The sequence below is a fragment of the Sus scrofa genome, chromosome 9 (assembly GCF_054392235.1).
Source record: "Sus scrofa isolate SSC_HxYL_T2T_F1_AM1 chromosome 9, Sscrofa_HxYL_maternal_Yorkshire_Landrace_v2.0, whole genome shotgun sequence".
NCBI classification, from domain to species: Eukaryota; Metazoa; Chordata; class Mammalia; order Artiodactyla; family Suidae; genus Sus; species Sus scrofa.
In genome coordinates this window covers 76,774,136-76,789,300 of record NC_139391.1, presented here as the reverse complement: position 1 = coordinate 76,789,300, position 15,165 = coordinate 76,774,136, and the positions used below count along the sequence as shown (strand labels likewise).

Below are 15,165 nucleotides of genomic sequence, written 5' to 3'. Positions count from 1 at the left end.
TAAGCATTTAGGGATGTTCTAATTTTTAAATAATTCTGTGATGAACTTCTTTATAATACAGTCTTCTTCATATTTTACTATTTCCTTAGGGAATGTCCCCTAAAGGACTGCTATATCAACAGGAATAAATGTTCTTATAATATTTCATTTTACTCAAACTCTAAGAGTGAGTTTTATGGAAATATTTTTTAAATAAAAAAAAACTGATTTATGATAAGATCTCAGTAAATGAGTGAAAAGGACACACCTATATCTAGTTATCTTTAATTTGATCTTCACAGTCAAATTAAAGTAGTTTGATAGAAGCTGGACTATTTTTGGAGCATGAGATTTCCCAGAATTTTTTCCCAAAAAAACTAATCCCAAGAACATTGAAAAGCACTGGCTTCTTTTCTGAGAGAATCACAGTGGATTCAGTATATTAAAAGCTCTGAAGGTTCCTGCAGTAAAGAAATCAGTTTGTCTCTATTTAACCCACATTTCCCAAAGTTAGTTGACCATTTAAAATCTAATATCTGCTATATAATTCCAGAAGGGCTACTCCAGAAAATACTTGCTTAAGTAGATGGAATAAAGAATTATATATATATATATGTTTTTTTTTTTTTTTTTTTTGTCTTTTTGCTATTTCTAGGGCCACTCCTGTGGCATATGGAGTTTCCCAGGCTAGGAGTCGAATCGGAGGTGTAGCTGCCAGCCTACGGGCCAGAGCCACAGCAACGCAGGATCCAAGCCGCGTCTGCGACCCACACCACAGCTCACGGAAACACCGGATCGTTAACCCACTGAGCAAGGCCAGGGGTTAAACCCGAAACCTCATGGTTCCTAGTCGGATTTGTTAACCACTGCGCCACGACGGGAACTCCTAGATGTTGTGTTTTAAAAATTGCTCTTTTACTAAAAGACATGTTGTAATTCTGCATTATAATCAACTAATTCATTGGCTGATTTATAATCTCACTTTTTCCTCCTGTATCTTACTATTGTGGTCTACAAGGTTGTGCCCTTAACTTTCTCTTTTTTTTTTTTGCTTTTTAGGGCTGCGCCCATGGCATATGGAGGTTCTCAGGCTAGGGGTCAAATTGGAGCTGTAGCCATCTGCCTACGCAACAGCCACAGCAATGAGGGATTTGAGCAGCGTCTATGACCTACACCACAGCTCATGGCAACGCCAGGTCCCTAAACCACTGAGCCAGGGATCAAGCCTGCATCCTCAGGGATGCTAGTCAGATTCATTAACTGCTGAGCCACTTCGGGAACTCCAACTTTCTCTTTTCTTTTCTTTTTTTTTTTTTTTTTTTTGTCTTTTTGCTATTTCTTGGGCCGCTCCTGCGGCATATGGAGGTTCCCAGGCTAGGGGTCGAATCGGAGCTGTAGCCACCGGCCTACGCCAGAGCCACAGCAACGCAGGATCCGAGCCGCGTCTGCAACCTACACCACAGCTCACGGCAACGCCGGATCCTTAACCCACTGAGCAGGGGCAGGGACTGAACCCGCAACCTCATGGTTCCTAGTCGGATTCGCTAACCACTGCGCCACGACGGGAACTCCCAACTTTCTCTTTTCTATTAACTTCTTCCTAGACCTCACCATGCATTCTGTTTGTGACGCCACTTTCTTCACACTTGTCTAGAAATCATGTAACTATCACCATTTATACCAAACTACATCAAAACTGTTTGTTTCCTCTGAAAAAGTTCTTGGATCATCTCTCTCATTTTCCAGTGTTACTGTCTCAATCCTGGTCCATGCTCATCACTCACTTCATGCCTAGACTATCTGGGAGCCTCCTAATTTTCTCTCTGACTCAGTTTCCTCCCTTTTCTTACAACTTATCAAAATGTGGACTTCATTTCACAGGACCATTCTTAGGAATCCAGATGTCATATCTATAGCCCACTCACGCAGGTGATTGTCAAAGACACCATATTACAGTACAACATCATTTCAAAGGTCACCAAGTGGAAAAAAAGATTTATCAGAACCCCTCTCAAAAAGAACATTCTGAGTTCCTGTCGTGGCACTGCGGAAACTGAATCCGACTAGGAACCGTGAGGCTGAAGGTTTAATCCCTGGCCTTGCTCAGTGGGTTAAGGATATGGTGTTACCATGAGCTGTGGTGTAGGCAGCAGACATGGCTCGGATTCTCTGTTGCTGTGGCTGTGGTGTAGGCCAGCAGCTGTAGCTCCAATTTGACCCCTAGCCTGGGAACCTCCATATGCCGCAGGTATGGCCCTACAAACCAAAAAAGAAAAAAAAAAAAATTCTATCATTGGAAAGATCACTTTGTTAACTCTCTCAGGGTGGAGATAATATGCACAAAGGATTAATTTACATAACAACAGATGGTCACTAAAGTGTCATCTGAAGATGAGTCAGGTTAATCACAAGGCTTTGATTTTCCTGAGTGAAAGACCCCAAGAGGACTCTTCTTTCTCTAGTCAAACAGTTGTCACGCACTTCCTCTAGCAAGTGATTCAATAATATTTGTTCGAAGAAATGTCAGACTACAGACCTTCTTATCTTTCTTGATCTGACTCTTATCTCATAGGTTCAGATTCCAAGTCTTTTCAGGGCCTGGTTCTATGTTCCTTCTCTAAATATGTATCACTCTGCTTTCTATCACCTTTCTTTACCAGCGACTTTTATGCATGATACTTGTCTTGCTTGAAGTGTCCCGTAACTTCTATTCAATCCTTTTTTTTTTTTCTTTTTAGAGCCACACCTGCAGCATATGGAAGTTCCCAGGCTAGGGGTCAATTTGGAGCTGCGGCTGCCGATCTACATCACAGCTCACAGCAATGCCAGATCCTTAACCTACTGGGGGGGGGCCAGGGATTGAACCCGCATCCTCATGGGTACTAGCTGGGTTCATTACCACTGAGCTATGATACGAACTCCCCAATCCTATTCTTTTTTAAAATTCATTCTTTTTTTAAAAAATCTTTTGTCTTTTTAGGGTTCATATTTTCACTGTCCTCAAATTATATTAGAACATATTTAATGTTTTACTCATCAGTTGAAAGGACTGATCTATTTTTTTCTATTTTAAGGCTGCACCCACAGCTTATGGAAGTTCCCAGGCTAGGGGTGGAATTGGAGCTGCAGCTGCTGGCCTACACCACAGCCACAAGGGATCTGAGGCACATCTGTGACCTATACCGCAGCTCACAGCAACGCCAGGTCCCTAACCCACTGATTAAGGCCAGGGATCAAACCTACATCCTCCTGGATACTAGCGGACTTCGTTAACCACTGAGCCATGATGGGAACTCCCCAATCCTATTCATTCTTAAAAGGCCATTTGAGTCCTGCCTCCTACATGAAGCTTTCTTTTAGGACTCTGGTTTATACTGATATACATTCTCTAAACGCTTATATTATCTGTGGTTGTTAACTTTATTATTATTTTTTGAATATAAAACTATTTATTGACCACTGTTCACCAATATTTACAATAAAGGAAACAATATACAATTGAATACCATTCTGATTACTACAAAGTTATTGTTTTTCCTGGCTTCAGCTGAACCGGTAACCCAAATACTGAGAAGACTGAGCCTACATGTAAGAAATGGGTTGGGGTAAAGAAAAAACATGCAGGTAAAGTTTAGATTACAAAAATTTGTTTACTCCATATATTCCTGCAGGTCTTCAGTTGCCAACCTATCTGATATTAGGTTTCTATGAACAAGTCTTAGAAATTCCATGTATCATGGCATTTCAATCAATATAGCACAGGGATTTCAACTTCTTGAAAAAGAGTGGTTCACCAGAAAGAACCTCTTTTTTTTTTTTGGTCTTTTGTCTTTAGAGCCGCACCCACGGCATATGGAGGTTCCCAGGCTAGGGGTCTAATCAGAGCTGTTGCTGCCAGCCTATTCCAGAGCCACAGCGACGCCAGATCCGAGCCTCGTCTGCGACCTACACCATAGCTCACGGCAACGCTGGATCCTTAACCCACTGAGCGAGGCCAGGGATGGAACCAGAAACCTTATGGTTTCTAGTCGGATTTGTTTCCGTTGAGCACAACAGGAACTCCCACAAGGAACCTTTAAATGTCCATTTAACTAAGTGTTGCTTGGCTTATTTAAAACACAGTAGGATTTTTCTAGTTTTTTCATTTGGGTGGGGAAGTTGTTGGTAGTGATAAAATTTTCCTTTCAGGGATTTTAATATAAAACTTCATTTACATGACTGTAGATATGGATACAGATTCTGATATGGCTGCTTTAAAAAGTGTCCAATTTAAATTGTTTAAAGTTGTCCAATTAATTACAAAATTATTTAATTTGAAATGTTAACACTTAAAAATTTCAATTTTATTTGAAGTGATTTCTTATATTGTTTAAAATTATAGAATCCCAGAGACATGGGATTATGCATGGTTGTGAAATGCTGTTTTTGTTTTGGTAAATGTATTAAAAAATACCCCAAAACAAAAAACCCCAGGCCACATACATATGTATTTTATGTATACACACATGAAAAACCCTGAATGGTCCTTAGGCATTTGAGTTAAATGCAAATTCTAAATTCTGACTGAGCAATGACTACAGAGATTTTCCCCAGCATTTAGAAAAGCTGTTCTCTAATGCTGAGGAAATAATATACCATAGTATCAAATGTTCTTTTCTGCTAAAGGAAGCAACTACAAAAAGCTTTGTAGCAACTACAAAGTAACCAGTGCTACAGATGTAAAGAACAAAAATCCCCAAAACCTCCTCCAATACTACTTAAAAACAAACATATCAAACTTGATTTTTGGAGTTCCCGTCGTGGCGCAGTGGTTAACGAATCCGACTAGGAACCATGAGGTTGTGGGTTCGATCCCTGCCCTTGCTCAGTGGATTAACGATCCGGCGTTGCCTGAGCTGTGGTGTAGGTCGCAGACGAGGCTCGGATCCTGCGTTGCTGTGGCACTGGTGTAGGCTGGCAGCTACAGCTCTGATTGGGCCCCTAGCCTGGGAACCTCCATATGCCGCGGGAGCGGCCCAAGAAATGGCAAAAAGACAAAAAATAAATAAATAAAATAAAAAAAACCCAAAACTTGATTTTCATTAGAATGTAGTTATATCTTCATGCTAATAAATAAAAAAAACCTGAGACCTAGATTTTATATATATGTATAAATATATATATAAAGCAATGCAAACAATTATTGAGCTTCATCTTCTGGACAAGAATGCCAAGTTATCCTCTCTTCATAAAAAGCAATTACAAAAAAAAAAGGCAATTATAATTTGAGGAAACTTCATATTTGCCTTTTTGCCAGCACCAAGTCTGCCTCATCTGCATCTTTCCATTTCATGAGAAACATTAATTCTCCACTGCTGTCTATGGCATCAGTTATTCTTTCCAGATCAAGACCTCTGGCAAAACCTCTTGGTTTATCAGCAGCATCTCTTTTCTTTGATTTGCTATCATCAGATTCACTGTCAGACAATGACTTTCTCTTTGCTCCATCTTTTTCTTTACCAGCTTTTTGGTAAAGAAATGCTTCAATTAACTCTGGACAATCCAAATTCTCTTCAGATTCCCAAGTATTGTCTGCATCTGTAAACCCCTTCTACTTCAGGAAATATTCCATTTTCCCATTCACTACACGTCAGTCCAGTACCTTTTCTACAGTAAATTCTTCAGGCTCTGCCTCTTCAACTGTTTTACTTTTTCCATTCTGTTTCTTTCCCATTTTTTGAAATGTAGTTTTATTGGAGGCCATTTTTTATTGCAGACTTTAAGAGCTATTATTCACCGCTTCAGAGCTGCTCCAGGTCCCAGGTCTGTGGCATCCTCGGCCCTGTGTGCCTCTAGCTCCAGCCCTGTTGTTGTAAACTTTATTTTGGCACTAATTACTTATTGCTTAATGCTGATTCTTCATTGTTGCATATGTGTGTGTTTTGTTCCCTGAATTAAATTTTGATCTCCTTTAAGTTAGGAATTGTCTATTTTGCTTCTTTTACAGATGGAAGAACACTGAGCACAATAACCAGTATTCACCTTGTTGTTTGGTTATTTCTGAGGGAAACATATATTCAGAGCTCTTTGGTTTACTCATGAAACTTCCTTTATTTCAAAAGCCACTTGTGATAGCCTTATTTTTCTGAAGATGTGTATTTCTTCTTTGCCTTAGCAGAATATCTTAATTCCTGTTACTTTGTGATAATTTTTATACAAGGAATTTTTATTTGAGTCTACTTTGTCTAACTGTGTGTGTCCGTTATAAAGCAATTTACTGAGTACTTACTCAAAATTCATCATAATTGGGAACTTGTATACAAAAATTATAAAATATGTACCATGTCATTTAAAAAAATCCAAGGAAAACACACAGGAACTAATTAAAAGCAATGTGGTGAGAGTAGAAGTAAAGAGACGAAATACAGAAGAGAATCATTTAGAACAACTTTAGGGAGGAGAAGAAAACAAAGCAGGGTAAGCTTTAGGGAAAGAAGAAAGTGATAAGGTGGCAACAAAAACCAAGTGGTGGGAGAGTTAGGAAAGTGGTTAGCAAGCCACAGGACTGAATTGGTACCACTGGTCAGACTGGGGAGATACCTGGATGGTATACAATTTGTCGTGGGTTTTATTAAGCAAGGGAGTCACAAAGTCTTTTTGACATGATAGAAAATATCTCCTTTTTAGGACAAACCATCTCTCCTTCCATTTTACTTTAGAAAAAGTTTTAGTCATGTAAATATTTATTAAGAATATAATTGCTTAGGAGTTTCCGTCGTGGTGCAGTGGTTAACGAATCCGACTAGGAACCATGAGGTTGCGGGTTCGGTCCCTGCCCTTGCTCAGTGGGTTAACGATCCGGCGTTGCCGTGAGCTGTGGTGTAGACTGCAGACACGGCTCGGATTCCGCGTTGCTGTGGCTCTGGCGTGGGCCGGCAGCTACAGCTCTGATTTGACCCCTAGCCTGGGAACCTCCATATGCCGCGGGAGAGGCCCAAGAAATAGCAAAAAAAAAAAAAAAAAAAAAAAAAAAAAAAAAAAGACACACACATACACAAAAGAATATAATTGTTTAATCTTTGTTACAGTTAACAAGACTTCCAGAAGAGCTGTGTAATATGATCCAACTTAAAGAACTTGATATCTCAAATAATGCAATCAGAGAGATGCCAAGAAGCATAGGGGAATTGAGAAGTTTGGTTAGTTTAAAAGCGTACAACAATCAAATAAGATATCTACCACCATCTTTTCTATCTTTAAATGCTCTCCAGCAGCTAAACTTGAGTGGTAAGTGTCAAGCATAATCATAAGCATAATCAATAAGTTGAGTATTAATTTCAAGGTTGTAAGTTTTTCTGGCAAGACAGAACGGCAGTCAGCATTATATATGAAGTGCCCATTGGAAGGAAATAGCTATTGTAGGTACAGAAAATGAGATCAAGCATAAGGTCCAGTTCCCTCCTGGAAAGAGGTAATAATTTGCCTGGGAAATATGAGCATATTTTCATTTCTTTACCGGCTTCTCAGCTTATACCCAGCCATTCAGTATTTCCTCCCTTTGTGAAGCTGACCTCGTCCTTCCCTCTACACACTACCTACACAAAGTTAGGTCCACATTTTCTCTATCTTCCCTTCTCTTGGCTCCCCTGATCCCACTCCAATACCCCAGAATACTCTACTACCTTACAGTCTTTTACAAAGTAAATCACTACAATAATGAAAAAAAAGTCACTCAATCTAAAAATATCAGAAAAGATCTCCCAAAGCTAGACTGGTATTTTTCTTAATAATTGTCATTATGAAATATTTCAAGCATAAAGAAAATAATAAACACCCACATACCTACTCCCAGATGTAGAAATGTTAACATTTTGTGTTATTTACTTGAGATTTTTGATAGTTAAGAAATAAAATAATAGAATCTTCTTTTGTACTTCTCCCCAGAGTAGAAGTAACCATTGTAACCAAAGTGGTATATATCTTCTTTCCATCCAAGTTTTTATACATATGTATCCATAAAAAAGTAACATTATTTTGAGTTTTTAAAATGTATTAAACTTTGTCATACTATAGGGTATGTAATTTATTATTCTGTAATTTAAGTTTTCATTCGTTATGTTTATAAAATTAATCCGCATTAACAAATATGTAGACATTTCATTGAATTTAAATATTGTATAATATGTATAATATTCAATTATATGGTTAAATAACAATTACTCCATCTTTCTGTTAATAGACAAGTAGGTTATTTCCAATTTTTTTGCTACTATAAACATCCCTGTACATGTTTCTGGTTTATATGTGCTTTAAATTTTTTTTGTGTGTATGAGTATAGCTGTAAGTAGAATAGCTGGATCAGAATGAGAACTTTACCATACTTGGGCAATTTATGTCCATAGTGGCTATACCAGCTAATCACACCAATAGTTGAGTTTCAAAAATTATGTCTTTCAGTTGGGAGTTGCACTTATAAGCAGAGCCCTACACCTTGTTAAATTTAGAGGAGTTCCAGATTAAAAACAAATCAAGAGTACAGTAAAACCTATAGTAATGCATCAATACTTAGATATAATGTAACTGACATTTGTCACCTGTATCCCCACAACTCCTAGTAAGCTGGCTGTGTAGGTATACATCAGTTTTTTCTTTTTAGGGCTGCACCCACAGCATATGGAAGTTCTCAGGCTAGGGATGGAATCAGAGCTGCAACTGCTGGCCACAGGCGCAGCCACAAGCCACAGGGGATCCAAGCCACATCTCCAACTTATACCACAGCTCACAGCAACGCTGGATCCTTAACCTACTGAGCAAGGCCAGGGATCAAACTGGTGTTCTCATGGATACTAGTCAGATTCACTCCTGAAATTTAAATTTTTGGTCCCATTTTTTTATTATGGCAAAGTTTTACTGTTTATCAGACAGGTTATCTATTTTGTCCAGGTGTAGGATATACTCCACTTACCTACTATTTGTGCATGAAGGAAAACAAGCTGAGCGGAGTCTTCTGGTATACTGGAGAATACAACTACCAATAGGAAGCCTAGTTCTCTGGATACTTTCTAGTACAAGAATCAAAATAAAATAGGAAGATCATAGGCTTTTCTGCAAGCTGAGGCAATTCTCTGTTAGTCTCCATCAGTATTAGAAGAGTATTAGTGAGGATCCTGTCAGGAGACGGAAACCACACTCTAGCTAATGACTGAATATAATGTTGTTATCTGTATAACTGATAGCGTATGGAGAGAATCGCAAAGTTATCACAAAAGAGCAATGACAGGAAGCAAACCACCCTACGGATGAGGGAATAAAGTAAAGAAGTTAGAATTATTAAAATTTAGAAGTTTGGAGGAGGGGTCACCCAGCAGTACAACTCAGAAATCCGAGGGTGGAGTACTGCTTGTCTGGAGCTGGCTGCTCTGAGCTTGGGGGTGGTGAGGCTGTGTGTGTGTGTGTGTGTGTGTGTGTGTGTGTGTGTGTGTGTGTGAGAGAGAGAGAGAGAGAGAGAGAGAGAGAGAGAGAGAGAGAGAGAGATAGACAGACGAGACAGACAGACAGACAGACAGAGACAGAGAAATTGATAAAGCTAGTTTTCCTAGTGTTGAGAAAACTGCAAACTGCATTCAGCTGTTATAGGCAGGAACCGTTGCTGGTGGGTAAAAGTGTTCCTGATGTGACACTCAGGGAGCCCACAGAAGTGGCTTTGGAGCTAAGAGACAATCATTAAACAATTGGCATGCCCAAAGTCTCCAGCTTTTACTGCCAGATTTAAAGTTAACAGGCCGAGTTCAAGTCTTGCATTTAATCTCTTTTCCTCCAATCATAAAATGAAGCTAACAGGAATACCCATGTAATATATCTGGTTTGCAGACTGAATGAAACTTCGAAAGCTGTTTCATCTGTGAAAGCATTACTCAGACAAAAATGAAATGCACTCTGGTGAACTAGCCCTCTCTGACACTAACGGATTTAGGGAGATAGAGAACCCCTCAGAACCTCAGTTCTTCCATCAGTAATATAGGAAAGCTACTAATTCTGCTTGTTCATAGAACTGTTGTGGAAATAAAATTGGATGAAGAGTATGAAAATATTTTTACATATGTAAGGCATTATACCAATGAAAGGGATTTAGAGATTAATTCCTTGCTTTCCTCATAGCATGGGCTTTAAAGTAGGACATTATTTAGAATTCTAGGAGTTCCTGCTAAGGTACAATGGGATTGGCCGTGTCTTGGAAGTGCTAGTATTCAGGTTTGATTCCTGGCCTGGCACAGTGGGTTAAGGATCTGGCATTGCCACAGCTGTGCCTTAGGTAGTGACTGCAGCTTGGATCTGGATCTGAACCCTAGCCCAGAAGCTCCATATGCCACGGGGCAGCCAAAAATGAAAAAAAAAAAAAAAAAAAAGAGTCCTAGCTCCAGCATTCACTGAGAATTTTTTAAAATGGAAATAATATCTACTCTTTGGATTGTGAGAATTAAGTGGTCAATCACTAAGAACAGAAACTGCTGTGGTGTAAATTTTTAACACATTACCACCTCTCTTCCAAGGAACCAAAATACCAAATGAAAGGAAAGTAGATTGACATGAAAGCTGCTTGTGGTTGTTCTCAGGGAGAAGGAAAGTTGTCTCACAGTTCTCTCTCTCTAGATCTGTATCGGTAATGCCACTGTGAAGTTTTATCATCTCCTACCTGCAGAACAGCTAGTTATATCAATATAGTATTATTTACAGATGGCGTCCATTCTGATGCTCAATACCTGGGGTTTTTAATAATTTATTTTATTTATTTTTATTTTTTTGTCTTTTCTAGGGCCACACCTAAGGCATATGGAGGTTCCCAGGCTAGGGGTCTAATCAGAGCTGTAGCCCAATGGCCTACGCCAGAGCAACAGCAACACGGGATCAGAGCCGCGTATTGAAAACATAGCTACCATGTGAACCAGAAATTCTACTTCTGGATATTTACCTGAAGTAAATGAAAATAGCAACTCACAAATATATATGCACTCCCTTGTCACTGCAGTATTTAATAAGTATTCATCAATGGATGGATAGATAAAGAAAATGTGATATAAAAAGAAAAGGCACAAATCAATAAAATCAGAAATGAAAAGTTTCAAGAGAAATACAAAAGTTGTTAAGAGACTACTACAAACAATTATATGCCAATAAAATACATAATCTAGGAGGAATGGACAAATTCTTAGAAATGTACCATCTCCTAAGACTGAACGAGGAAGAAATAGAAAATATGAACAGACCAATTAGCAGTAATGAAACTGAGTCAATAATTTAAAAACTCTTGGAGCTCCTGCAGTGGTGTGGTGGGTTAAGAATCCAACTGTTGGAGTTACCATCCTGGCTCTGTGGAAACGAAATCTGACTAGCATTCATGAAGACACGGGTTTGATCCCTGGCTTCGCTTAGCAGGTTAAGGATCCACTGTTGCCATGAGCTGTGGTGTAAGTCACAGATGTGGCTCAGATATGGCACTGCTGTGGCACAGGCCTGCAGTTACAGCTCCAATTTGATCCCTAGCCTGGGAACCTCCATGTGCCTCAGGTGCAAATCTAAGAACACACACACACACACACACACACACACACACACACACACACAATCCAACTGCAGGAGTTCCCATTGTGACTAAGTGGTAACAAACCTGACTAGTATCCATGAGGACATGGGTTCAATCCTTGGTCTTGCTCAGTAAGTTAAGGATCCGGCATTGCCAAGAGCTGTGGTTTAGGCTGTAGACATGGCTTGGATATGGCATTCCTGTGGCTGTGGCGTAGGCCGGCAGCCATGTGTCCAATTTGACCCCTAGCCTGGGAACTTCCACATGCTGCCAGTGCAGCCTTAAAAAAAAGAATCTGACCTCAGTGGCTCAGGTTGCTGCAGAGGTGTGGGTTCAATCCCTGGCCCAGCATAGTGGGTTAAAAGGATCTGGTGTTGCCACAGCTTCAGTGTCAATTCCAAGTGTGCCTCAAATTCAATCCCTGCCCAGGAAATTCCATATGCCATGGATACAGCCATAATATTTTTTAAAAGTTAAAAAATAAAAATTAAAAAAATTTTAAAAATAAAACCCCTCAAAAAACAAAAGTCCAGGACCAGACAGCTTCACAGGTGAATTCTACCTAGCATTTAGAGGAGAGTTAACATCTATCCTTCTCAACCTACTCAAAAAAAAAAAAAAAAAACAAAAAACAAAAAACAAAAAAAAAACCTGCAGAGGATAGAACACTTTCTAACTCATTCTATACACCCAGCATCACTCTGATATCCAAACCAGACAAAGATACCACAAAAAAAGAAAATTACAGGCCAATATCACTGATAAACATAAAGGCAAAAATCCTCAACAAAATATTAGTAAACCAAATCTAACAATTAAAACATTAAACATTAAAAGGATCATATACCAGGATCAAGTGATTTAACCCAAGGATGCAAAAATTTTTAATATTCATAAATCAACCAATGTGATATATGACATTAACTGAAGAATAAAAACCATATTATTACCTGAATAGATGCAGGAAAAGCTTTTGACAAAATTCAGTATCCATTCATGATAAATATTCTCCAGAGGAGTTCCCACTGTAGCTCAGTGGGTTAACTACCCTACGTGGTGTTGGTGAGGATGCAAGTTCAATCCCTGGCCTCACTCTTTGGGTTAAGGATCTGTTGTTACCACGAGCTGCAGTGTAGGCTGCAGATACAGCTCGGATCCAGCATTGCTGTGTCTGTGGCATAGCCTACCAGCCGCAGTGCTGATTCAATCCCTAGCAGCACTTCCATATGCTGCAGGTATGGCCCTTAAAAACAACACCACCAGCAAAAATAAAAAAGAATAAAAAGGAGTTCCCGTTGTGGTACAGTGGAAATGAATCTGACCAGGAACCGTGAGGTTTCATGTTCAATCCCTAGCCTCACTCAGTGGGTTAAGGATCTAGCATTCCTGTGCACTGTGGTGTAGGTTGCAGATGTGGCTCGGATCTCGTGTTGCTGTGGCTGTGGCATAGGTCGGCAGCTGCAGCTCTGATTCGACCCCTAGCCTGGGAACCTGTGTGTGCTGCCTGTGCAGCCCCCAAAAAAGTAAATAAACAAACAAAAAACAAAATCTCTCCAGAAAGTGGGCACATAGGGAACATACTTTAACATAATAAATACCATATATGATAAATCCACAGCTAATGTCATACTCAACAGTAAAAAGCTGAAAGCATTTCCTCTAAAATCAGAAACAAGACAAGGATGCCCACTCATGCCAGTTATATTCAACATAATTCTGTAAGTCCTAGCTACAGCAATTAGACAAGAAAAAGAAATAAAAGGATTCCAAATTGGAAAAGAAATAAAACTGTCACTGTTTCCAGATAACAGGATATTATACATAGAAAGTTCTAAAGAGGCCACCTGAAAACTAGAACTCATCAATGAATTCAATAAAGTTGCAAGATACAAAATTAATATACAGAAATTTATTCATATGGTAACAATGAACTATCAGAAAGGGAAATTAAGGAAACAAATCAATTTATCACTGTATCAAAAAAGAATAAGGGGAGTTCCTGTCGTGGCGCAGCGGTTAACGAATCTGACTAGGAACCATGAGTTTGTGGGTTCAATCCTTGGCCTCACTCAGTGGGTTAAGGATCCAGCGATGCTGTGAGCTGTGGTGTATATCACAGATGTAGCTCGGATCCTGTGTTGCTGGGGCTGTGGCACAGGCCAGCAGCTGTAGCTCTTATTTGACCCCCAGCCTGGGAACCTCCACATGCTGTGGGTGCGGCTCTAAAAAGCAAAAAAAAAAAAAAAAAAAGCTGAAATAACTAGGAATAAAACTTTCTAAGCAGGTAAAAATCTGTTCTCAGAAAACTATAAGACACTGATGAAAGAAATTGAAGACAACAGATGGAAAGTTATACTGTGTTCTTTAATAAGAATTAATCTTGTTAAAACGACCATACTACTTGGCACAATATATAAATTCAATGCAATACCCATCAAAACACCAAGGTCATTTTTTACAGAACTGGAACAAATAATTTTAAAATTTATATGGGAGTTCCCATCATGGCTCAGTGGTTAATGAATCCAACTTGGAACCATGAGGGTTCAATCCCTGGCCTTGCTCAGTGGGTTAAGGATCTGGCGTTGCAGTGAGCTGTGGTGTAGGTCACAGATGCGGCTCAGATCTGCTGTTGCTGTGGCTCTGGCATAGGCTGGCGGCTACAGCTCCGATTCGACTCCTAGCCTGGGAACCTCCATATGCCGCAGGTGCTGCCCTAAAAAGACAAAACAAAACAAAACAAAACAAAACAAAAAAACAATAAAATTTATATGGAAACACAAAAGATGCCGAATAGCCTAAGCAATCTCGAGAAAGAAAAATGGAGCTGGAGGAATCAGGTTCCCTGACTTCAGACTATAATACAAAGCTACAATCATCAAAACAGTATGGTACTGGCACAAAAACAGAAATATAAATCAGTGGAATAGGACAGAAAGCCCAGAAATAAACACATGCACCTATGGTCAACTAATCTATAACATTAGTTTAGGAGGTGGATCTGAGAGGATATAGCTGTGATTTATTTCAGAGAGTGTTCTGTCTGTGTTTTCCTCTAAAAGTTTTATAGCATCTGGTCTTATATTTAGGTTTCTAATCCATTTTGAGTTTATCTTTGAGTATGGTATTAGAAAATATTATAATTTCATTCTTTTTCATGTAGCTGTCCAGTTTTCCCAACACCACTTATTAAAGAGACTTAATTTTCTCCATTGTTATTCTTGCTTCCTATGTTTGATAGGGATTGTGTTGAATCTGTAGATTGCCTTGGTAGTATACTCATTTTGACAATATTGATTCTTCCAATTCAAGGGCATGGCATATCTTTCCACCTGTTTGTGTCATTTTTGATTTCTTTCATCAGGGTCTTACAGTTTTCAGAGTACAGGTCTTTTGTTTACTTAGGTAGGTTTATTCTTAGGTATTTTATTCTTTTTGATGCAATGGTAAATGGGAAGTTTTCCCTAATTTGTCCTTCTGATCTTTCTCTGTTAGTATATAGAAATGCAGTAGGTTTCTGTGTATTAATTTTGTATCCTGCAACTTTACTAAATTCATTGATGAGCTCATGTCATATTCAAACACTGATAGATTTACTTCTTCCTTTTCAGTTTGGATTATTTTTA

The 15,165-nt window shown here is 39.0% G+C and overlaps 1 protein-coding gene, 1 long non-coding RNA gene and 1 pseudogene across 5 annotated transcripts in view; 1 reads left to right on the top strand and 2 right to left on the bottom strand.

The window, feature by feature from the left end:
- LOC102158687 (uncharacterized) overlaps positions 1-15,165 on the bottom strand; it is an 86,610-nt gene that overhangs the window by 46,278 nt on the left and 25,167 nt on the right. The window lies entirely within an intron of this gene.
- LRRD1 (leucine rich repeats and death domain containing 1) overlaps positions 1-15,165 on the top strand; it is a 50,613-nt gene that overhangs the window by 24,668 nt on the left and 10,780 nt on the right. For all 3 annotated transcript variants that reach the window (XM_021102378.2, XM_084976972.1, XM_084976973.1), the window contains exon 3: positions 7,047-7,245. In XM_021102378.2, the coding sequence (XP_020958037.1) occupies positions 7,047-7,245 (199 nt within the window). The remainder of the gene's footprint in view (positions 1-7,046; positions 7,246-15,165) is intronic.
- LOC102159135 (chromobox protein homolog 3 pseudogene) lies at positions 5,050-6,994 on the bottom strand (annotated as a pseudogene). The gene has a single exon (XR_014815755.1). The product of XR_014815755.1 is annotated as a chromobox protein homolog 3 pseudogene (transcript).